The following is a 25,495-nucleotide window of genomic DNA, read 5'->3' on the forward strand; positions in this document are numbered from 1 at the left end:
AGTCTGGGACTTGAAGGATGTGTAGGAGTGGATGGGGCTGAGGATGTGGAAGAAAATTAATCTTGGGGTAGAGGGAGCAGCTTGTGCAAAAGGCCAGAAGGAATGTGGGATGGGCTGTGGGCTTTGGGCCTGAGGTGTGGTGTGGGATATGTTGGGGGAAGCTGGGTTGGAGTGGGAGAGAAAGGTGAGATCAAGTTACGGGGGCCTTTGCTGTGTTAAGGCGTTTGGATATTATAGCGGGGGTGGTGAGGTGCCGTTCCAGGGTGTGAAGTTAAACGGATGAGACTGAGATGACTAATGTTTGCAGTTTGAGGGGACAGTGGCTCTGAGGGTCTTATTGAGGCAACAAGACTGAGTAGCCAGGTGGTCACTGACATTCCGTGTCAGGGGGTGGATGTATTATTTTCTTGCAGCTTCCATAACAAGTTTCCACAGACCAGGTGGCTTAAAATAATGGAAATGTATTCTCTCGCAGCTTTGGAGGCCACGAGTCCAAAGGGAGTGTTGGTGGGGTTGCTCTCCCTCTGGAGGCTCTAGGGGAAGATCCTCCCTTTCCTCTTCTAGTCTCTCTTGGCCCCAGTGTTCTTGGCTTCTTTGTGGACATCTCAGTCTGATTTCCGCTTCCAGCTTCACGTGGCCTTTTCAGTGTGTGTCTCTTCGTTGGGTGTGCCTTATATGGACACTCGTTGCTGCATTCAGGGCCTACCTGGGTAATCCTGGATGATCTCATCTCAAGATCTTTAACATAATTACATCTGTAAAGACCCTTTTCCAAAATAAGATAACATTTACAGGTTCCGGGATTTGATGTGGGTATCCTTTAGGGGTCTGTTTTTTTGGCCAACAGGGCTTAAGAAGGAGGAGAGGATTTAAGAGATTATTTGGGTGGCAGAATTGATAAAGTGGATGTGTGAGGTAAAAGAGAGGAGTACAAGAATATACCAGCATTTTTAGCTTAGATTAGTGGTTCCCACACTTTCTGATCTTAGGGTCCCTTTATAATCTTAAACATTATTGAGAATCCCATAGGGCTTTTGTTTATGTAGGATATACTTGAAATTTACTTTATTAGAAGTTAAAACTGAAAAATTTTAAAAATATATATCCATTTAACTGCAATAACAAACCAGCATCTTGTTAAAATGTTTTTTATGAACAGTAACTTGTTACTGTGGCGTTGTTTTACGTTTTTGCAAATCTCTTTAATGTCTAGACTCTCAAATCTAGTTCTCCATTCAGTCTCTTACAATATGTTGTGTTGAAAGATATGAAGGAGATTAGGCCTCACGTGGATGGGTAGTTGGGAAGTTCTTGGGAACCACAGAGGACTTGAACCTGGAGTCCACTGGCTCACACAGTTGGGTAAGTCGATCGATGGTGGTCCCGAAGCCATCATGCCACAGGAAACAAAAGAACTTGTTTATTTTTTTTCCAAGGGTGGTGAAGGTGGGGGTGGAGAGAATGAGAGCATTTCTGAATGTTTTCAGTTTGAGAGAACTCTTGGGATTCCAGGTTGAAATGTATAGTAGCTGAAGCTGGAATTACGGATTTGGGTGTGTTATGTGTGTAGATATTTCAAGTCATGGCTGTGATTACCTGTTGAGTGTGCAGAGATGGAGAAGCGGGCTTAGGATGGAACTTTTCAGGGCTGTACATCCTGAAGACGGCACTTGTTAAGGAGATGGGTATGGGGTGATGGGTGGCCCAAGGGGAGAGGTAACATAGGGTGAGGTTCCAGCTAGGTTGGTGGCCTCTTAGTTTAGCAGTTTCTCACCTCAGGACCTTTGCACATGTGCTTTCTGCTGTCTGGTTGCCTTATTCTCTTCATCACTGAGAAGTGCTTGTTTTCTCCTCAACACTCAATGCCATTTGTGTTTGATTTGTTTCTTATCTGCTCTGTCTCCCAACCAGTAGAAGTTCCATGAAGCAGGGACCATGTCCGTTTCACCACCCCCCCCCCCCATCTCCAGAAGTCAGGAGAGGGTCTGGTGTATGGTAAAAGTTAAATACCTATGTCTTGACAGGATCTGGCAACCAGACAGTCATTATTCAGCCAATGGTTATTAGAAGCCTGGTACAGGGCATGGGGATACCAGGAAGTATAAGACATGGTTTCTACCCTTGAGGGACTTTGGAGGGGTGATACTCCTGTACACTGGGTGGCAAAGTCACTGAAAGTTTTAGTGGGGTGGTGGCAACAAATGAGGGAGGGGTCAGTTTTTGTGAGGGATTAGAAGTCTTCAAGGAATGGGGGTGTTTTCCGGATGACAAGGCCTTCTGGGCAGATGGTATGAGGAAAGGCACAGAGATGGGAAATAGGACATGATCTTCAGGTCAACTGCAAATAGTTCACTAAGGTGAGAGTATATTCAGTCAATAAGCTGAACATGCCTATAGATTTTTTTGGGAGTTTGAGAGAGAAGTAGATCTTGAAACTACCGGAGAGGGAGGGGTATCTGCTGAGTGAGACGGACTTTGTCCTGGGGCCAGGGGATTGAGGTCCCAAGGGGAGGGACACCTTATGCGTGTTACAGATTACTGCCTCTGAGAAAGGAAAGGAGGCAGGACTTATCTGGGGCTTGCTGTTTATCCTGAATTTTCTACAGGCATTTTCAGAGTCAGTTTTAATGTGCGAAGATTTTCCTCAGCAGGAACAAACTTAGCCTTCAACCCACATCCAGCATGCCACAGTTTAGCTATGCAAGTGCTGCCTTATTGTCAATTAAAATTTGGTAGAATTTGCTGCTTTCCTCTTCCAGCCATTTCATTCATGGATTAATCTATGAGGTTGTTGAGATTAGGACCATTTGAGGCATTGGCAACAGTGAAGAACTAATAAAAATGTATTTTGTCTGAAGTGTCATTGGGATTTTTTTGCTAAGATACTGGTTTACGTAGAAGCATGGAGGCCCTATCAAAATTAGGTCCAAGGCATTGCTAAATAATTTACCTTTCTCCTGAGTTCTGTGAGGAAGATTAATATTGACATTACTCAGTTGTTTTTGTTTTTATTTATTCTATTTTATTTATTTTTTAGAGAGGGAATGAGCATGTGAGCATGTGCGAGCAGGGTAGGGGCAGAGCGGGGGAGATAGAATCCCAAGCAGGCTCCACGCCCGGAGCCCAGAGCCCAGAGCCCAGAGCCCCGAGCCCCATGCGGGGCTCTATCCCAAAACCCTGGGATCATGACCTGAGCCAAAATCAAGACTCGGATGCTCAACTGACCGAGACATCCAGGCACCCATTTTTGTTTTTCTTTTTCTTTTTCTTTTAAAGCTTCACACAGTGCTGTGTTGGCAGTATGGAAAATACTTTTGGGGTCAGAGCTGTTTTTACTCCTTGGTCAGTTTTAGACTAAATGTCAGCTCCCTCTTGAAAAAAAGATTCTTTATGAATTGGAGATACTATTTACATTTTGACTACTCACATGAAATCTGCTTTTAAGTCATTATTAAGTAATCAAAATGTTTTTGAAATTATATTTTCATTTACTTAGTACTTGATATATACCTCCCACTGTGCTAGGTGATGTGGGGGTGTAGAAAAGAAATAGAAGTCTGCTTCTGTCCCCTCTAGAACAGTGCTTCTCAAAATATCTGTGTTGAGGGACCAGTTTTTTTTTTAATTAATTTTCAATCTGTTGCAGACTGATAGAAATATGATTAAAATGAATTACTAGAAAAATACAGCTTGAATGTAGAGGCAATATCAAATTGCTGTAAAATTTTCCAAACACTTTAGTTTTTGCATCTTTCTTTTTGAGGGCCAGTAATAGCTATGGACCACACTGAATAGCACTGCTCAAGAAATTAACATCTGGGGGCTCCTGGGAGGCTCAGTCAGTTAAGCATCCATCCGACTCTTGGTTTTGGCTCAGGTCATGATCTCACGGTTTGTGAGTTTGGACCCCACACCGGGCTCCGTGCTAACAGTGTGGATGGAGCCTGCTTGGGATTCTCTATCTCCTCTTCTCTCTGCCTCTCCCCCACCCACACTGTCTCTGTCTCTCTCAAATAAATAATCTCCAATAAATATTTTAAAAAAAGAAATTAATGTCTGGTTCACTGACCCACATAAAACATTTGAAAATGATGGGTGTATGAATTTATTTTAAAATCGAGGAATAATCCATATATTCATTGGGGTGTATAAAGTACCACATTATATCATGATAGCTAGTGTTGATTGTGTTGGTTATCCTGAGTGCTTTACAGATTTGGTTTTATGCCAGCCTCACAAACCCCTCTGAGGTGGGTATTGTTAATCTTCTTATAGATGAAGAAACTGAGGCACTGGGTGGGAGGTGGGCTTACTTAACTTGCTTGAGGTCGGTTAGCTGCATAATGATGGAGTTGGGAGCTGGACTTCTGAGCCCATGCTGTAAAACTATTATCTATATATAGTGAGGCTAAAAATGCTGCATGAGTTCAGAAAAGAGAGGATTGGAATGCTTGGAGGTTTCAGTGGAGGGAGCAGGGTGTGAGGGGCAGGATGTGAATGAATGGGGACAGGTTGCACCCTTTCATAAGAAAAAGCTGACGGTGGGATGAGTATTGAGGTACAGGGGAAGAGAGGGTTAGTGCCTCTGAACATCAGTCTTGGAGTCCTGGCAGGTGGCGGGGTGGGGGGTTGGTGAGGAGCTCACACGGTCCTGCTGTCGGATTTATCTCACTAGCTCATGCCTAATAAATCTGGTGGGAGTCGGGGAGGCTGTGAGGGAGGTGGCTGTAGTAACCAAAGCATGAAGTAAAAAGAGCCCCACTGATCAGGGCTTTAAATAGGACTGGAGAAGAAGAATTGGCAGTTGGTGACAAATTGGTCAAAAGAAATGAGAGGAATGTGGAAAACACTCAGATTTCTTGGACACTGTTCCGCTACGATGGTAGGTCCTGTTGCTGGAGGACCTCAAAGTGACATTTTTGTGCTGTCTTTAGTGATACATATGATGGATATCTAGAATTACTTGATTGCCAAGTGTAGTGAATATTCAGACTCCCTTACCCATTCACCCTTTGACTTCAGGCTTGAACTGGTTTACTAAAAGGACCTGTGGAGCGTGGTTTACATACTACCTGTCCCGTGCTTTAAATCTTGCCTTTGTTACCTGTTGTTCACCTCCTCCTGGGCTACTTTAGTGGTGGTTAATCACCAGAATTGCTTGGAAGGTTGGCTAGGCTCCTTGGAAGAAGTGGGAATGAGTAATCCTCCTGAAAATAAAAAGGGTGGAGGCTGAGAGAGATTAACAGAGGTTAACTTTCAGACAATATTTTCAGAGGTGGACCCAGGGACATTTGTTTACTTGGCTCAAAATAGCAGGTTAGCCTCTCTTTTTCCCAGTAATTGACCTAAAACAAATGGACAAAATTGCCACCATTACCAACAACAAAGAGAAACTCCCAGTCTCTCTCCCTTCTTTTCCAGGCAGAAAGAATGATGATGTGCAGTGTCACTTTGATTTTTTCCTATACCCAATTTATCCCTATGACCTGGGAAGTTTTTCTTTATGGATTAGGAATTCATTTGGTAGAAATTGCACAACACTCCTTCCTATAGGTGTGTGCCTAGCATGGGGTCGGGGATGTCATTAGGTGTGGGGTAGAATGATAAACAAAAAGGGTCAAGTTAGGGGGTAAGTGTGATTCACTTCACTGGCCAGTTAACTTCAGAGGACAGAAACCATGACTTGTGTTATGTTCTCTGCCCTCAAGTCACCTAGCACAGTGGGAGGCAGACTCAGTGCTAAGTGAAAAATATGATTTACAGGAAGAGTTTACTGGAGATGTGATCACAGTGTAAGAACTGCATGGGATTGTGACTTACCTGAGCAATGGGGGCTCTAAAGGCAAAACTACCTTTTGAGGCTGGCTTCAATACAATTTTGGGTGGGATAAACTACTGGACACCTCAAGTCCTCTTTTCTCCTTTATGATTATGCAAATCTAAAAGTTCAAGTGTTTTTCTCAGGCAGTTTTCTTACAGAATTTCTGAGAGTTACATCCAGGTGTTTGATATTGGATGATGACGTACATTTGAATGTGATTTGAATGTGAATTAATGGATACAATTATTTAGATAAGAGTGGAGTAAATGCTAAGTATATTTAGATACAATTTGAATCAAAGACTCTCCCACTTTAAAATGGGGAGGGACTGCCTTACTAGGGCACTTATGAGGAGGGGGAGGGCTTTCATCATGGGGAATCCACACCTTTGAGAACTGCATGTGTTCAACACATCATCCTTGGTGGATATTCCCATCCAGTTCATTGGCAAGTTACTGAGTACCTGGTCGTGTGTGTGATTTGGGCCTATATGTGCTGGCCATACAAATGATTCAAGTGTTACCCTGCTGAGTGTCTGATGTGATTGTCACCTATTCTTTACAACAGGCATGTGAGGTCGGTGGAGATATGTCCATTTCACAGAAAAGGGAGCCTGGATTCCTTCCAATTTAGGTTTGTTGGAACCACACTGTTCTCAAAGATGTCATTGTCTTGGGGAACACATTGCCCCTACCAGGACCTGGTCCTCACATGGCCACTTAAGCATTTCACTTCTGTCCACCTTTTGGCCTCAAGTTCTCACCTTATAAAATGAGGACCTATCCTGCCTAAGCCACTGGTTTATGAAGATCAACATGAATGTGCTACTTAATGGCCAGGGAGTGGTAGTATTATTGCCATGATTTTCTTTTGTACTCTTTTTGCCTGCTACTGTGTACAGGTGTGAAGAACTTGCTGTTTTGTGTTGAGCTCCTATTCTTTGATTTCTTGTGGGTCCCCATAGTTACTGATTGATGGCCTGCAGGTGTGGTTTGGATGGGGTAAATATTAATAGCAATGTAGATGAGGGTGGAGGTAAAGAGCTGAGTTTCAGATGCGGCTTTGATGCAAATGTGGCCCTGGTGTTGGAGACATTGGTGAGGGTGGAGGAAGTGCTAGGTTGCCTTTTAGGGGAGTCTTGCATCCCTTAAGTCAGTTTGGCTCCTCCTTTGGCCCTCTTCAGGAGGCTAGTGGCATTTTGGCTGCAATGGGCTGCAATGGGGGATCCCCCCCCGACTTTTTTTTTTCTCACACAGGCATCATGTGACACCTTACTCAGAGGAGATCTAAATTAATCAGCCCCTATTTCTGTGGTGCGGGATGGGGGACAGCCGGGGTGTCCACTTACATAGAGCCAAGTGATGCTGCTTTTCTCAGCTATTGTAGACTTTACAGTGGTTTCCTCTCCTGTGTCCTGATGTTGGAGGGTGGTCTTGCTGTGAGGGATAGAGCAGAGCTTCCCCACCTACCTTCCCTACCGGTGTGTTTAGTTTCCTAGGGCTCCCCTCACAACGTATCACAGACTGGATGGCTTAAAACTGGACATTTATTCTCCTGGAGGTTGGGAATCCTCCTCTTGGCGGGGTCACACCTAGAAGCCTCTAGGGGAGGATAGTTCTTTGCCTTGTCCAGCTTGTAGTAGCCTCAGGCATTGCTGTGTTATAGCCCCTAGCTCTACTCTGCCTCTTTCTTCCCTCTACGTCTTTTCTCCTATAAGGACACCAGCCATATTGGATTAGGGCCTACCCTACTTCATTGTGACCTTAATTACAACTGCAAAGATCCTATTTCCAAATAATGCCATAATCCCAGGTGTAGGGTTTAGGACTGACATATCTTTTGGGGTACACAAGTCAATGTATAAACAGTGTGTCTATCTAGATCCTCCTCTGTACATCCCCAGTTGGTCTGGTACTAGATTTTTGTCTTTTGGGTCTTGGTGAAGGAGGTCCTAGGTGTCCCTTTCTGTTTTCTCAGGAACCTCAAGCCATCAGCCATCTCTCCCTTTTCTTCTGTTATCTTCAACCATTTCCTTTGGTGGATTTTTTCTGGTGCTGTGAAAACATGCATGAGACCCACCCATTGTAGATCTCCCTCTACCTCATGGCTCCATTTTCCCATTTCTCTCCTCTTTCTCCAAACTTTTCCAAAAGCATCCCGTGTGCCGTCTCCTTCACTGCATACTTCTTCCTCTGCTCCTTCCAGTCTGGCTTCTTTTGCCTTCGTCGTTCCACTGAGACACACCTCACTGAGGTCACAGGTGATAGCCACGTTTCCAGTAGCACTTACTCCTATTGAGCTCTCTGTTGGTGAAGCAATGTCTTCTCAGCTTCTGAGGTAAAGCACTCTCGGTTTCCTTTTCTCTTCTCTGGCCTGTGCCATCTCAGTCTCCTTGAAGACTTTTCCTCTCTTACCCAGCCATTAAATCAATACTGGATTTTCTGTGGGGTCTGTCCTAGATTCTTGTCTTTTCTCACTTTACCCTCTCCATAGGTTATCTCAGCCATTGCAGGTCTCGGGAACTACCTATATTCAGACAACTCAAACTTTACAGTGCCAGCCAAGACTTCTCTGCACTCTAAACTTGTATATTTAAGTGACTATAAAAACATTTTGTTCTGTTTGCTACCGCAAACTTATGTTTAAAACTAAACTTGTGGGGGTGCCCGGGTGGCTCAGTCAGGTCAAGTGTCGACTCTTGATTTCGGCTCAGGAAAAGATGTCACAGTTGGTGGGTTTGAGTCCCTCGTTGGGCTCTGTGCTGACACCACAGAGCCCGCTTGGGATTTTCCTCCTTTTCTCTCTACCCTCTCCTCTGCTCTCTCTCTCTCCCCATATAAAAACAACACAAAACAATACTTGTGATCTGCTCCTCTTCTTTCCAGCCCTTCCTCCCCGCCCCCCCAACACTGCTTATACTATTTTAAGAGATATTACCATTCCAGAAATCTGGGTGGTATTCTTTCTTGACAACCTCACTCTGTCATTCCATCTAACACTTCAATAAAAGCCCTGTTGAGTAGCCCTCCTAAATAGCCCTTTATATTTCCCCTCTCTCTACCTCTAATCACCACCATCTTGGTCCTAGCTACTGTCATCTGATGTCCCAGCTCTTTTCTTTTTTTTAAACAAATTTTCTTTCTTTTTTCAATTTTTTAACTTTTATTCATTTTTGAGAGAGGCAGAGTGTGAGTGGGGGAGGGGCAGAGAGAGAGAGAGAGAGAGAGAGAGAGAGAAAGACAGAATCTGAAGCAGGCTCCAGGCTCTGAGCTGTCAGCACAGAGCCCAATGCGGGGCTCGAACTCACAAACCACAAGATCATGACCTGAGCTGAAGTCTGGACACTTAACTGACTGAGCCACCCAGGCGCTCCTGCTGTCCCAACTCTTAGGAGAGCCTGCTGACTAGTTCCCATCCCCTTGCTGCAGCCTCCCATTTAATCTGACCCAACTCCAGTCACTTGACCACACTGCAGATTTATTCAAGTTGTATGACTTTACCTCTCTACATAAAACCCTTTACTATTCTTGTGATAAAGATAGAAGGTCTTCACTTGGTTCATAATATCCTGTGTAGTCTGTCCTCACCCATTGCTTAACCTCAGGTCACACCCGAGTCCCTTCTGCTCCTGCTATGATAGCCTTCTTTCTCTGATTTTCTCAACCCTGCAGTCTATTTATACATGCTCTTCCTGTCCCTCTTTTTAGGTACCTGTATGCTCGAGATTGCTTTGCCTTCCTGATAAATTGACCCTTTTATCATTGTGAGTTGTCCTCCTTTATCTTTGATAACGCTCTTTATCTCGAAGTCTTTTATTTATTTATTTTTTACATTCAATTTTGATAGACAGAGCACATGTGGGGGAGGGGCAGAGAGAGGAGACACAGAGTCCAAAGCAGGCTCCAGGCTCTGAGCCATCAGCACAGAGCCCGACACGGGGCTCGAACCCACAAGCTGTGAGATCATGACTTGAGCCAAAGTCGGACGCTCAACCGACTAAGCCACCCAGGCGCCCCATGAAGTCTTTTTTTTTTTTTAAATGTTTGTTTACTTTGAAAGACTCGACTCTTGTGAGCCAGCAGAGAGAGAGCAGAGAATCCCAAGCCTCCTTGGCCCTGTCAGTGCACAGCATTACGTGGGGCTTGATCTCAGGGACCTTGAGATCATGACCTGAGCCAAAATCAAGAGTCGGATACTTAACCCACTGAGCCACCCGGGAGCACTGAAGTCTACTTTGTCCAGTATTAATATAGCTACTCCAGCACTCTTAGGCTTGTTGTTTGCACTGTTGATATCTTTCCCATCCATTTACTGTCAATTTACCTTTATAATTTATTTATTTAAAAATGATGATGATGATGATGTAAACTCTATGCCCAATGTGGGGCTTGAACTCACAACCAAAAACTCAGTGTGATTCAACACTTCGATACAAATGCACTCCTTAATCCCCATCACCTATTTAACCTGTCTTCCCATCCACCTCCCTTCTAGTAACCATCAGTTTGCTCTCTATAGTTACGAGTCTGTTTCTTGGTTTGCCTCTCCTTTTTTATCCCCCTTTGCTCATTTGTTACTTTGATTCCACATTAGTGAAATCATGTATTTGTCTTTCTCTGACTAATTTCACTTAGGATAATACTCTCAAGCTCCCATCCATGTTGTTGCAAATGGCAAGATTTCATTCTTTTTATGGCTGAGTAATACTCCATTATACACATGTGTGCGTGTGCACACACACATATCTATCTATATATATTTGCCACTTTATCCACCTATCGGTTGATGGATACTTGGCTGTTTCCGTAGGATTTTGCTTTTTTATCCATTCTGACAATATCTCTCCTTTAACTGGAATCGTCTATCAACATTTAATTATTTAATAAAACTTGATATGGTTGGATTTAGATATCACATTTTACTATTTGTTTTTTTCTGTGTCTCCTGCTGTCTTTTGGGTTATTAAACAGTTTCTTCTAATTTACCTATTGATATTTTAGTTATACCACCTTACATTGTGTTGTTTTTGTTTTTGTTTTTTTGGTGTGTGCATGTGATTTCTTTAGGAAGTACAATATACATCCCTAACTTTTCAGTCTTAGAGCTAATATTGTATCACTTTATGCAAAATGTCAACCTCACCATTATAAAGTCTTCCTCTTAGTTAACTCCTACTTCTCAGGAGAACTCAGCTCAAAGACCACTTCAGGGAATTCTTGCCTGACTTCTCAGACTGTGAAGCTGCTATAATGTGTGTCCTGAGCAGGTAATGCTTCTCCTTGGGGCATTTATCACTTGTAATTTGCTCACTTTGGGACCCCCAGTACTTAGCTCAGTGCTGTATACTAATTTATTTGTTGATTGAGTGAAGGGGAGCCCTGAGTTGTGGTTTGAAGAAGGCAGAAGATTTCATGATAATGTACTCCAGGGGATGGGAATGGCATTATGTAAGGCTTAGAGGCTGAAAAGATGACGTATGTGGGAAGGAATATAATAGTCAAGTAGATTAAATGACTTAAAATATAAAAATAAAATATAGCTGTAAGTTTTTCTAACAGTAGCCACCATTTATAGAGCACTTAATATGGGCCAGGCACTGTGCTAAACTCTTTGTACGTTTTATCTTATATAACCTCAACCCTGTGAGTTATTCTTGCTGCATTTCAAACAAAGCAACTGAGGTATAGAGAGGTCGCTTACCTCGTTCCCAATCACAGGTAAGGGCTCTGCATTCAAACTCAAATCCGTGTGATTTTGATGCTCAGGATGGAAGTGGGACTGAGAAGTGGAACTTGATTGTTTATGGCATTTAATGCCTGTGTAAGGTAATTGTGTTTTGATTTGGGGCCCGAGTTCAGTGGAGAGAAGCCCCATGGATGCTACTGTGGGTTTGTAGAATCTCGTGTTACATGCTTTTATTCTTTAGCCCGTTCTGGGGAACAGAAGAAAAAAAAAGGAGAGAGCCTTTGGAGGCTTTTGCATAGTGGAGGACAGATAAGAAAACTTGTTTCGGGACGATTCATCAGGAGACCAGTGGGCAGGATGGATTCAGGTAAAAGTCTAGACAGGAAGGGAAATACGTGAGAAGCAGCCACAGTTTAGAGAGGGAACTGTAGTATTTTAAAGGAAGGAGTGAATGTGAGACATGTTTTGAGAGAATTCTGAGTAGAATCGGTTAGGAATGAGGCATGAGGATAGGAAGATCAATCCCTTTTCTTTTGGGCCATTTATACCTGCTAACTCTAGGTGTTACCCAAAGACCATTAAGTACACCCATGCTGGAGATAACAGCCTTGTTTCTCAAAATGGGGTGCCCAGACATCCTCAGGGGTCTGAGAGAATGCTTTTTTCAGAAGAGTTGTACAAGGCTAGGAAAAATAGTTAGAAAGCTGTGTTTTAAGATTTTGTTTGTTTGGGTAAGATCATAGCGAACACAGTCTGCCTGACTAGTGCATAGAGGGACTTTTTTCTACTTCTGTGGTATTATTCCGGGTGGACATTTCTGCCCAGTTCATTGAACAGTCATTGAGTTAGTGTGTTCAACACGAGTAGATGACTAAACAGGGCATGTGTGCACATGTTCTGTGGGTTAGAGGAGAAGTCTGGAGGAGGTTAAGTATGTGTGTGCTTGTGTGTATGTGTGCATCTGTGTATGTGTTTGTCTGCATTTATTTTCTGCCTTTGAAATGATCATTGAAAATTGACCTTTATTGTTTTTTTCTTGAGAAAGAGCTTAACCAGTTTACAAACTAGTATCAAAATATTTTCACTTTCCCAATGAAGCATTTTATTGAAATTAAAAGATTATCTGAAAGTGATCCAAAACATAAGATTATTCTATGAAGTTCAAGGAAAATGTGTGAAATTTATGGGTGCGTTCAGAGTTCACCCAATGCCTTGAAGATCTGGTTTGTGTGTCAGTATAGAATGCAGAGGTACAGAGTGAATCCTGGTCTTCCATATGAATGTGGGACAATTTCTAGGATTTTGTTTCTGTTTGTTTCTGGGTGCCTGTCTCCCTGAAATTGCTTTAAGGCTTATTATTTTAGTAGAAACCCAGGACAAGAGGTTGAGAGTCTGCCTTTCTCCATGTTGAGGCTACGTTCGGACCGGTTCTGTGTTGAGCCTGTTGAAATTCATATGTACCTTGGTCTGATGCAGTGCTGCCCTAGGCCACCAGGTGAGGACTGTGAATTTATATTCTCAGCCAGCATCGTCTCTTGGCTGAGTAAATATGAGGTCTCACATATAAACATTGGTCTGCATATGCAATATTTTGCCCTTGATGCTGTTGATAATAAATAAATACATTTAAAAAACTCTCTGAATGCATAGTTGTCCCCCTCTCCCCAATGGTTAACTACAAGTACTTTTTTTTTTCTTTTATTCCCCGTGTTGTACAATGTGAAATTTTTCAACCTTTTAATAAGGAGTCCTTTTACTGGAAAAGAGTAGCTCTGCTGATCCAGTGCCCAGAATGTAGGCGTAAGAATGAGACCCTGATTAATGGTTGGGTGTGCCCCTAAGGTTTTGGGGTTTTAGTTGTCTCACCTTGCACATAGGCAAAGTAGCAGCTGATGCTTCTATTATAAATCATTGACGAGGTGTGGCAGAAGAAGTTTAAATCTCAGTAAGAACCATTGTTAGAATTTTGGTGGTTACCTTCTTATTTAGAAAATCTTTGAAGAGGTTCAAGGCTAGTGCAAGAGGAAGCTATTTGTGTCCCATACAGCTTCTGGCATGGGGATTGTAGAGGCATGCTTTCCAAAATCTGGACTCTCTCTTCTACTTTTTTCTGATTAGATTTGGCAAAGGCCTTCAGAGCAAAGCGTCATAGAAGTTTGTTGTTTGAGTTCATGTAACACACATTACTTCTTGTTCTGTGTCTCTTCTTGCTGCCGAATGCCATTAAGTATCCATGTCCTAACCCATTTTCCCCATTTGGGGTCTGCAGACATTCTCGGGTCAGAGAGAATATTTTTTCTTTGAAAGAGGTGTGTTGGTGCATGAGCAGAGTTTGAGAAATACTGGCTAAACAATAATAAACACTCTAGAATTTGAAATTGACTTTTAACTCATTGTTTAAATTCTTGCCATTGACTTTCACGCTTTTCAGAAACTTTAGGAAATAAACTACCAGCGTGCATATTTTGGTTGTGATGCTTTGGGCTTTTACTCCCTTTCCCTTAGGGGACCTAAAGTTTTCTGTCAGTAAACCTTAAACACAGCTTCTGTTTTGGCTGTTTGCATCCTGATGTAATTGAGTATACGGTGACCTTGGTGTTTTTATTTGTTTTGGGTCTGTGAGAAGCAAAAGAGTGAAAGAGAAAGCTTTATGCACTAGTTTCTTTATATACATACACATATATCTATACCTGTACATATACGTGTGTGTGTGTGTGTGTGTGTGTATTGCTTTGTATTTGCACCTTTGTAGTAGGGCAAGGGAGATGTGGTAGAGAATTCGGACCAGCCTTTTTTTGGATGTATAGTTTCCTCCTCCTGATGGTGACTGCAAGCACTGATGCTGGGCATGGGAGCCCTGGGTTTCTAGAAGCCACAAACTCCAAATCTTTATGTCAGTGGTTCTCTTTATGTGTGGTCCCTGGATTTGCATACTTCATTCATATGTTGTTAGAAATTCAGATTTTCAGGCCCCACCCCAGGCCTACTGAATTGGAAATTCTGGGGATGAGGCCCAGGAAGCTGTGTTAAAACCCGTGGTATTCTGATGTACGCAAATATTTCAGAACCACCTCTTAAGGCCAGGTCTTTTTAGCTTCCTAAATAGACATTTTGTACACGTGAGTGCTTCCTGGAGCTTTAGGTTACCACTTTCCTGAACCAGAAATAGGACAAAAACAGAAGTAATACTAATTGCTGACCATTTCATATAGTATGGTGGTCAGAAACCATGGATTCTTTGGAGTTGTTTACCGCTGTATCATCTTGGGCTAGTTAACCTCTCTGCTTTATTTCCTTCAACTGGGTTGTGGAGATAAGAGTGGAAACTATTATTATCTCTCTCTTACAGTTGAGGAAACTGAGGGACAGGAACAGTTGCAAAGGTTGCTTAGAGCCACTCTTACAGGAACTGGAGGTTCAAATTTGGACAGTGCGATCGCAGACTCTGGGCTCTCACCTACTGCTCTCTTGTATGTATTTCCATTTAGCCTTCCTCCCATAGCATCATCTCCACCTATAGCCACATCTCCCAGCGCTAGGAAGGTGCGTAGAGAGCTGGAAGAGGACAGCCCCTTGTGATGTCGCAGCAGGGGCTGGGCTCTTGCTGACCCTTGACAATGTGAAGCTCAGTGTTTCCTAAACCTAGAGCCTCCAAGTCCTCTTTTCAGAAGCAGGCCTCTAAAGGGTAAAGTCAGCCCTTCTCTGTCTTTGGTCCCCAATGGAAGGGTTGTGGAACCCGGTGGGGGCAGTGTTGGTTGTTGCTACCGTCGGAGAGCTATGACCATTTAGTGGGCAGGGCCAGGTATGCTAGATATCCTTAATGTGGACAGTGAGGCTTAAGACAGTTGCATCCCACTGGGCTGTCAGATGTGCTACTGGACCATCTAAATCTTGTTTTTTCCCCCCTCTCTATTCCAGGTGGGACTCTGTTTACATATGATCTCCAAGTATTTTTTTTTTGCATGATTTTAATATACATTTAATATACCCTGAGTTTCTGAGGAATATAACACTGCATTTTAATAAATTTGGGAATTCTGTTTTATTAGTTTGAAACTTTACCAAGAGTTTTCACTTTTTCTGAAAAGTTGTATCATGCTGTTCCTGACCATTTGAAATGACAATAGAACATGTGTGATGTCTGCATTTGTATTTACTGCATTGTAGGGATTCTAGGTATAGGAACAAATACAACAATTTATTCATGACTCCTAGGGCCTCATTTCTCAAAGTTTAAGGTGCCCATGAATTACCTGGGAACTTGTTGCAATACAGATTGTGATGGGGGATTTGCATTTGCATTGTGATAGAGATTTCACGTTTATTTATTTACTTATTTTTATTTTTTTGTGTATTTTGAGAGAGAGTGTACATCTGCAAGCAGGGAGGGGCAGAGGGGCAGGGAGAGAGAGAGGGAGGCCCAATCGGGCTCCAAGCTGTCAGAGCTGTCGGAGCGGAGCCTGATGTGGGGCTCGAACCCACAAACTGAGATCAAGACCTGAGCCCAAACCAAGAGTCGGATGCTTAACTGACTGAGCCACCCAGGCACCCTGAGATTTTGCACTTCTAACAAGCCCTAGCTGATGGCACTGCTGCTGGCTTCTGGCCAGTGGACCGTGCTTTGAGTAGTGAAGGTCTTGTGTTGTATACCTGTGCATATTCAAATACCTATGTTATCATAACTTACTTAAAAATTCTTTTTAGAATGAGGGCATTATATTGATTTGTTAAAAAATATATATACTGGTACCGGATAGTTATTGTTTATCAATTTCGTTTCAGATTCAGAAAAAGGGTGTTATAAAATAATTCTTTTTCGGGATGGTGCATTGAGTTTGATGGGTGAGAGCCACTGCTCTGGGTGATGAGGTAGATCTATCATAAATACAAATAGAATTATGGGCCCCAAAGTCAAAGAACAGTGATTCAGAATATACTCATTAAGTTAATTGTTCAAATCAGGTTGTCATTCATTTATTCTTTCTTTCTTTTTTTTTTTTTTTTTTTAAGAGACATGTACCCTCAGAATTGATTCCTTTTTTAAAGTTTGTTTATTTTGAGAGAGAAGGAGCACATGCAGGAGGGGCAGAGAGAGAAGAAGAGAGAAAGAATTCCGCGCAGGTCCCCGCTGTCAGCATGAGGAGCCTGATGCAGGGCTCGAGCTCACAAACCCACGAGATCATGATCTGAGTGGAGTTCAGAAGTCGCTCAACCAGCTGAGCCACCCAGAGGCCCCTTTCCTTTTCTTTTTCTTCTTTAAAGTAGGCTCCATGCCTAGCATGGGGCTTGAACTAACGACCCTGAGATAAAAAGTCAGTCTACTGACTGAGTCAGCCAGGTGCCCCTCACTTACTTACTGTTTCAACAAATATTTATTGAATTCCTATGTGTGCTCTCTGTGCCAGGCACTGCTCTATGTGCTTGACATGCCTCTGTGAACAAAATAAAGACCCTTGGTCTCAGGGACCTTCCTGGTGGTGGGGGAGACAGACAGTACACACTGTAAGTAAATTACAGGACATTTTAAGTGGTGAGTGCTATGGATTGTTGGCCGATTAGGAATGCTGGGGATGAAGAGGACAGGGTGAGCAGTTTAAATTTTAAATAGGGTCATCCGATTCCTGGTTGAGAATATAAAAATTTGAGCAAAGCCGTAGGTGGTTATAGAGTTGACCGTGTGGATACCAGGGAAAGCCATGCAGGCTGAGGGAACAGACAGCACAGTGGCCCTGAGGCTAGAGGCCATCCAGCAGGCCTGCTTGAAGAGCTGCAAGAAGACCAGTGTGGTTGGAGTCGAGTCAGCTAAGGCAAGAGGGTGAGGAATGAGGTCAGAAAGGGAATAGCATTAGGGACTTGTGGGACATCGTAGGGCCTTTGCTTATACCCAGAGTTGGGGAGTTAATGCGGCTTTTGAGCAGGAGTAACATAGTCTTCCTGAAGTTTTAAAAAGCTCCCTGTGGCTGCTGTGTTGAAAAAGGCTTCCAGGGGGCAGTCGTAGAAGCAAGGAGACCAGTTAGGAGCCATTGGTATGTCCAAGCATGAGATTAATGGGGTCCCTGACTCAGAGAGGGCATTGGTAGTGATGAAGGTTCTGGAAGTGTTTTTGTGCCACTTAGAATACAAGATAAAATGTTCTCAGAACTCAAGGCTTCCAGCAGTACCTGTGTGGATCTTAGTGTGAGGAAAATCTTATGTGGTTGACAAGTAACCACGGTTCCATGTTCTTTTTCTTCTGAGGAGTGTGTGTACGTGTGCACGCATGCGTATGTTTGCAGAACCTATCTCTCCAGGCTAGCAGTTAGCAGTCAAGTACGGTGAGCAGCTGAGTCTGTGTACCTTTAGAATAGAATGCGAAGCAGCCTTAAATGGAACTAACTGGTCCTGAAAGCCTCACACATTTCTTCTTGATTAAGCCAGATGTGTTTCTAGTAAAAACATATGCTGTTACTCAATTAATGTTTCTTGTAATACTCTGATGGTAAATCAAAGATAAAAATTCATTTTTCTCATCCCATTTCCTTTCTGACCCCATTTGTCCCCCTTCTTTCTTAGACTCTGAGACTATAGAAATTTTATTAGCGCACTCGCTTTAAGTTGACTGACGCCTTTCTGACTTATAATATGCATTATGTAGTTTTGCCCTAGATTTTCAAATAATTAGTTTGAACAAGTGGGAGCAGTTTGAGACTCAGTGTTGATAGGTGTATGCAACTCATTTTCTGTGCAGGTCACGATTTCAGTGACCTTCGTGCTTGGAGGAGACTTGATTATCATAGAGCTAAACTTCCTGTAGTGGGGTCTTTTGAAAGCTTGCCAAAACAGTGGCTTGCCAAGATGTTAGGTAGAGTATATACACAATTAAGTAAAGTTCCATGGCATGTCTCCAGGGGACCTCGGCTCTCAGCCAGGCTGACCTTTCAGGTGCTTATATGTCATAAACTATTTTGTCCTAAGGCTTTCTGCTTCATCACAGCAGTGACTTTGATCAGTTGTTTTTTTGTTTTTTCCATTTTCTACTTGCAGCAATTATGGAGTATATGTTAAGTATATGCTCTCATTTTTGTGCTATGGCTAGCATTACCCCAACAGTTAAATAAGAACTTTTCTTTGTTTAGAGTGAGGGGAAGAGAAGGTAGCTTCATTTACTCAACTTCTCCCCTTTACTCTTTCAAGTCTATATTTTAGGAACTCTGATTTAGTTCCATAGCTCAATGATTTGGGCTGGATAAAGTGGTGGTTGTATTCTTCTCCTCCTTCTCTCTCTCTCTCTCTCTTTTTTTTTTAAAGCCTTGGGCTATTTCTTTTTTTTTAAATTTTTTTTTCAACGTTTTTTTATTTATTTTTGGGACAGAGAGAGACAAAGCATGAACGGGGGAAGGGCAGAGAGAGAGGGAGACACAGAATCGGAAACAGGCTCCAGGCTCTGAGCCATCAGCCCAGAGCCAGACGCGGGGCTCGAACTCACGGACCGCAAGATCGTGACCTGGCTGAAGTCGGACGCTTAACTGACTGCGCCACCCAGGCGCCCCTTAAAGCCTTGGGCTATTTCTGATGTGACCTTGGGAAGAATATTTTTCCTATATCCAGTAGGAGATGTTTTTAAGGAGAGTATGAGTTGTAGCTACATATTTTTAGACCACATTTTCATATGGCATTAGTACTTTGGTGGCATGGAGTCGTGGAGATTTCTCTTCCTAGCCTTGGGTTGAGGAGACAGCATTTTAGTGCTGGCTCTGTCCAGTTACTGTGCTAGCTTAGGGAGCCTCATTCTTGTTTATAAATGGGCCTGAAGATCCTTACTTAGTGAGCCAACATGTACGGAAGAATTTTGCAAGCCCTAAACTTCCTTCACATGTTGCTGGTCATGGTGTTGTGTTTATTATAAAGCTTGTGCCTATGAACCCTTCATTTCTGTCTTTAACTTGCTATGGGGTCTTAGGTAAGTGGAGTGAGCCATTTTTCTTGAACATAAAATAGAGATGTGCATAGGGGCTGGCAGGGAAGGGAGAGCCCAACTATAGGGTCTCTAGAAACAATTCCAGTATACAGATTCTGGGATTTTATATTTTCTGCGTGTGGGGAGGGTTTTTGCTCATTTTTTTCTTTTCCTAACTTGTTAAAACATTTTAAACTTACAGAATAATTAAGAGAAGAGTGTCATGAACGCCCACGTACCCTCTACCTAAAGTTAACAGTTGTTAATATTTTGCCACATTTACTTCATCATTCTCTGTATGTTTGTGTCCTGGTTTTAAACTTTGAATTTCTGCTCTCTCTTTGATGTGTGTTCAACAGTTCTCTTTTCCAGAGTATAGTGTAGTCGGTCATTAGGCTGCAGTGTATCGGGTTAAGTTGGAGTTTTTATGTCCTTCTGATTAATTGATACTTTTTCTTGACCAGGATGAACTTACTGCTGTGAATGTGAAACAAGGCTTCAACAATCAGCCAGCCTTTACTGGAGATGAACATGGCTCAGCCAGAAATATTGTAATTAACCCATCAAAGGTAATGCAAATTGTCTATTTCCTAAACCTTCTGAAAAAGTGTGTGTGACACTCTTGATAGTTAATGTTGATTAATTAGTGTTATTTAAACCACAATCCATATTCAGGATTCCCAGGATATCTTGCATACTGTCCTGCTGTAGGACCCAGTTAGGAATCGTGCATTGCATTTGGTTGTCCTGTCCTTTCAGTCTATTGTAACCTGGTACAGGATTGCGCTCCACCTTTTCTCATGGTGGTGTTTTTTTGGGGGATTTCAGAGTTGCCATTTTAGAAGAGTGCCGTCCAGGGGCACCTGGATGGCTCAGTGGGTTGAGCATCTGACTTCAGCTCAGGTCATGATCTCACTTTATGAGTTTGAGCTCTGCATTGGGCTTGCTGGTCTCAGCACAGAGCCCACTTCAGACCCTCTGCCCCCTCTCTCGGCCCCTTCCCCACTTACACTCTCTCAAAAATAAATAAAACATTAAAAAAAGATACATTTGTCTTATATTCTAGTCCTATATTCTAGATTTGTCTGATTGTTTTTCATGATAAGTTTCAGGTTAAATATTTTTGGTAAGAAGACTATATTGTATATCAGAAGTCATACAAGACCAGTTTGCCCATTACTGGTTATACTGAGTTTGAGCACCAAAGGTGGTGTCTTCTCTTTATATTGTAAAAGTAGTTATCTTTTCCTTGTTGTAGACTCTTTCGGGTGATAGTTTGAGACCAAGTGAATATGCTGTTCTTCAATAAAATTTCATCGTGTGATTTTATCATCAGTTCATGATGCTTGCTGAATGATTCATTTTGCTGGCGGTTGCAAAATGCAGGTTTTCCAATTGTCTTTTCTCATACATTATTGCCATTCTTGTGTAAATGGACATCTCATTTTAGAATTTATTTTTATTTATTATTACTATTATTTTAATGTTTGTTTATTTTTGAGGGAGACAGAGAAGGGGACAGAGGATCTGAGGCAGACTCTGTGCTGACAGAGCTGTGGGGGCTCGAATTCACAAACCGTGAGATCACGACTCGAGCCGAAGTCGGACACTCAACCGACTGAGCCACCCAGGCACCCTGCCCTTTATTTTTTATTGTTTTATTTTATTTTTTTAAGTAGGTTCCACGCCCAACGTGGGGCTTCAACTCACCACCCTGAGATTAAGAGAGAGCCTGAACTACCGACTGAGCCAGCCCGGAGCCCCAAACACTTCCATTTTTCTTTTCTTTTCTTTTCTTTTCTTTTCTTTTCTTTTCTTTTCTTTTCTTTTCTTTTCTCCTTTCCTTTCCTTCCTTTTTCTTTTCTTTTTATTTTTATTAAAAAAAAATTTTTTTTTTAACGTTTATTTATTTTTGAGACAGAGAGAGACACAGCATGAATGGGGGAGGGACAGAGAGAGAGGGAGACACAGAATCGGAAGCAGGCTCCAGGCTCTGAGCCATCAGCCCAGAGCCCAACACAGGGCTCGAACTCATGGACCGCGAGATCGTGACCTGAGCTAAAGTCGGACACTTAACTGACTGAGCCACCCAGGCGCCCCTCTTCTTTCTCCCCTCCCCTCCCCTCCCCTTCTCCTGGAGCTCCAAACACTTCCTTCTTTCTTTCTTTCTTCCTTCCTTCCTTCCTTCTTTTTTTTTTTTTTTCAACGTTTATTTATTTTTGGGACAGAGAGAGACAGAGCATGAACGGGGGAGGGGCAGAGAGAGAGGGAGACACAGAATCGGAAACAGGCTCCAGGCTCTGAGCCATCGGCCCAGAGCCTGACGCGGGGCTCGAACTCCCGGACCGCGAGATCGTGACCTGGCTGAAGTCGGACGCTTAACAGACTGCGCCACCCAGGCGCCCCTTCCTTCTTTTTTTAAAGTAATCTCCACTCCCTACTTGGGGCTGTAACTCACAAAGATCAAGAGTTGCATTTCCCACCCACTGAGCCAGCCAGGTGCACTGACCCCCCATATTTTAGTATCACTTTGAACCTTGGACTCTTTAATATTTGATGTGTCATCTTTTCTCATTTTGGTGTTTAAATTGTCTCTTACTTTGTGGGGGGAGAGCACCTTTAACCTGTTTCTTGGGTGCTTTTGACACCTCCATCATTCTTTGAGCGTTTCCTCACTTTTGATATAATAATGTATTTTAGGTTCATGTTCTTTCTGTGCCCCAGCCCAGATCTGGATGTTTGGCATGCTGATTGCTACTAGAGTATCATAACGTGTAGGTCATTTCGGTGGACAGAGATGGGAAACAACACGTAGATTTGTTTCTTATCTTCTCTCCTTTTTCTTTCCTTCCTTGCATCCATCCACTAGTTCTCATGCAATATCACAGGGTTTTTCAAGTTTTATGTTCCATCTTTCTCTCTCTCTTCTCCCAAAGTGAGAACCCTGGCTTTCAGTAAATTCAATGTATTTATTTACTCTGTCTTAAAATACACATAAAAAAGTTATAGAATAGACTATACCACCAATGTTATTCCAACAACAAAGTTACTATGTAAAATTTATAATTTTCCTGTAATACTTTTTGTCCTTAGATTAATTTTCATTAAGGGTATAGAGTCATTGTTGTCATAAAATTTTTCTTTTTTTTAATTTTAATTTTTATGTTTTAACGTTTATTTATTTTAGAAACAGAGCATGAGCGGGGGAGGGTCAGAGAGAGAGGAAGACACAGAATCTGAAACAGGCTCCAGGCTCTGAGCTGTCAGCACAGAGCCTGACGCGGGGCTTGAACTCACGAACTGCGAGATCATGACCTGACCTGAAGTTGGACGCTTAACTGACTGAGCCACCCAGGCGCCCCTCTTTTTTTTAATTTTTAAATTTTTAAAAAATGTTTTGATTTGTTTTTGAGAGAGAGGGAGAGCGTGAGCAGGGGAGGGGCAGAGAGAGAGGGAGACACAGAATCTGAACCAGGCTCCAGGCTCTGAGCTCTCAGTACAGAGCCCGATATGGGTCTTGAGCTCGTGAACTGTGAGATTGTGACCTGAGCTGAAGTCGGGCACTCAACCGACTGAGCCATCCAGATGCTCCCAAAATTTTTTGAATTAAAAATTTTTTTCTGTGTGGTTATGTTAACAATTACGTATATAGGTGGAATTATTTGTTTCTGTTTGTATTCTTTTAAAATTTGCTTTTTTTCATCCTTTTTGAGTTGTTTTTATTTTCTGAATACTGAAATATTAAATTGAAAGCATCATACATAAAAATGAAAAGAATATATTTTCTTCTCCTTACCCAGAAATAACCATTGTTAGAGGTTTGTGTATCATTTAAGATCTCTTTGTTTGCACATGTACACACATGCACATGTAATTGACAGTTTGCTAATCAACTGAAATATTTAAACAGTGTGAAAGAGAACAGGCATTTTCTACAGATGATCGTGCCATCAACTGAACACAGTGTTTTTAGTTTTGTCTTCTTCCAATCTTCATACACTTTTAACATCACAGCTACAATTATGTGTATACTGTAATTGGCATTTTTAAAAAATTGTGGTAAAATAAACAAAACTTGCCATTTTAACATTTTAAGATGTACAGTTCTTTGGCATTAAGTCACATTGTGGTATAACTGTCATCACCATCCACCTCCAGAATTTTTTTGTCTTCCTTATGTTTTTTAAAAAAGTAACATCATGGGGCGCCTGGGTGGCGCAGTCGGTTAAGCGTCCGACTTCAGCCAGGTCATGATCTCGCGGTCCGTGAGTTCGAGCCCCATGTCAGGCTCTGGGCTGATGGCTCGGAGCCTGGAGCCTGTTTCCGATTCTGTGTCTCCCTCTCTCTCTGCCCCTCCCCCGTTCATGCTCTGTCTCTCTCTGTCCCAAAAATAAATAAACGTTGAAAAAAAAAAAAAAAAAAGTAACATCATTTGGTATATATTTTTTGAGGTCGGAAGTATTCATTTTAATAATTATTGATGGACAGATAACGAACATGCCATCGTTTATGTTCTAGAATGACCTGAAACTGCTAGTATACAGCAATTAGCCTGTTGCCAATTTCTTTTTTTAAACAGATTATTTATTTATTCATTTATTTAGAGTGAGCGCACAAGCAGGAAGGGGCAGAGAGAAGGAGAGACAGAATCCCAAGCAGGCTCTGTGCCATCAGAGGAGAGCCCTATGAGGGGCTCGAACTCACAAACTGTGAGATCATGACTTGAGCCGAGATCAAGAGACGGATGCTTACCCGACTGCGCCACCCAGGCGCCCCAGCCTGTTGCCAATTTTTTAAGGTTATTTATGAAGCGGTTGTAGTCATATTTGAACATGTAGCTTTTGTTCTTTAGGGTAAATTCCCAGAAGCATGTCACTTGGGTAGAAGGTGTATTAGTCTCTTAGGGCCATCATAACAAAGTACCACAAACTGGTGGCTTAAACAACAGAAATGTGATTTTCTGAGAATATTTATTTTCTCACAGTTGAGGGGTCTGGTAGTCAAGATCAGGGTGTCAGTAGGTCTGGGTTCTTGTGAGGACTCTCTCCTTGGCTTGTGCAAGGCTGGCCTCTCACTGTGTCCTCACATGGGCTTTTCTCTGTGTGCATGTATTTCTGGTGTTTCTTCCTCTTATAAGGAAGCCAGTCCACTGGATTTGGCCCCACCATTAAGACTTCATTTGACCTTAACCGCTGTTAAAGGCCCTGTCTCCAAATGCAATCATACTGGGGATTAGGGCTTCCACATCTGAATTTTGGGGTAACACAATTCGGTCCGTAACAGAAAGTATGACTGCTGTGTGTCTCTTGATACGAACTGCCAAACTATTCTGTTGTATCAAGTTTTATGTCAATTTAAATAACTGAATAAATGGAAATAACATCCATTACAACTTCTGCTGCTGTCAACCCTTCCTGTGAGATTTACTCAAGGATTCAAACCTTCTGAAGGGAATTTGATCTTATAAATATGGAATACATGAACTATACTGTAGTCCCTAAACTTTTTTCCATTTTCTCATGAAATGAATTACTTTCAAAATAGCTTTGGGTGGATGGAAACAAGTTTTAAATTAAACTTTATCTCTCCTACCTTGTCTGATGGAGTGCAAATTGGTATAAAGCTTATGGAGGGCAATTTAACAAATGCTGATTAAAATTTCAGAATCATACAATCTGAATTGTGGAAATTTATCTGAAATCTGTAGCTGTACATGTGTGAAATGACAAATAGGAAAGATTGTTCATTTTAATGTGATCTATAATAGAGTTTGGAAAAAACACTCCAAGTGTCCATTAACAGGGGCTTGATTCAATAAAATGTGGTACCCCACACAGTGCATTATTTGTAAAAATAAATGAGAAATTCTCCATATATAGATAGATGTGAAAGACTTAGACGTGTACTAAAGCACATAAAGAGTACATACATAAAAAAGAAAAAATAACCTATTTGTGTTCATGTGTATTCACCTGAAGCAACACCGGAAAGACCTATGAAACTAAGCAAAGTGGTTACTTGGAGGTAGGCATTGGGACTTGGGAATGAGGCTA

At 42.2% G+C, this 25,495-nt stretch overlaps 1 protein-coding gene across 20 annotated transcripts in view; it reads left to right on the forward strand.

The window, feature by feature from the left end:
- MED12L (mediator complex subunit 12L) overlaps window positions 1-25,495 on the forward strand; it is a 699,797-nt gene that overhangs the window by 374,315 nt on the left and 299,987 nt on the right. For all 20 annotated transcript variants that reach the window (XR_007155629.1, XR_007155628.1, XM_047875167.1 and 17 more), the window contains one exon: window positions 19,907-20,011. Coding sequence is in view for 18 of the 20 variants with exons in the window: in XM_047875167.1 (XP_047731123.1) it covers window positions 19,907-20,011 (105 nt within the window). In the remaining 2 variants the exon portion in view is untranslated. The remainder of the gene's footprint in view (window positions 1-19,906; window positions 20,012-25,495) is intronic.

The sequence above is a fragment of the Prionailurus viverrinus genome, chromosome C2 (assembly GCF_022837055.1).
Source record: "Prionailurus viverrinus isolate Anna chromosome C2, UM_Priviv_1.0, whole genome shotgun sequence".
NCBI classification, from domain to species: Eukaryota; Metazoa; Chordata; class Mammalia; order Carnivora; family Felidae; genus Prionailurus; species Prionailurus viverrinus.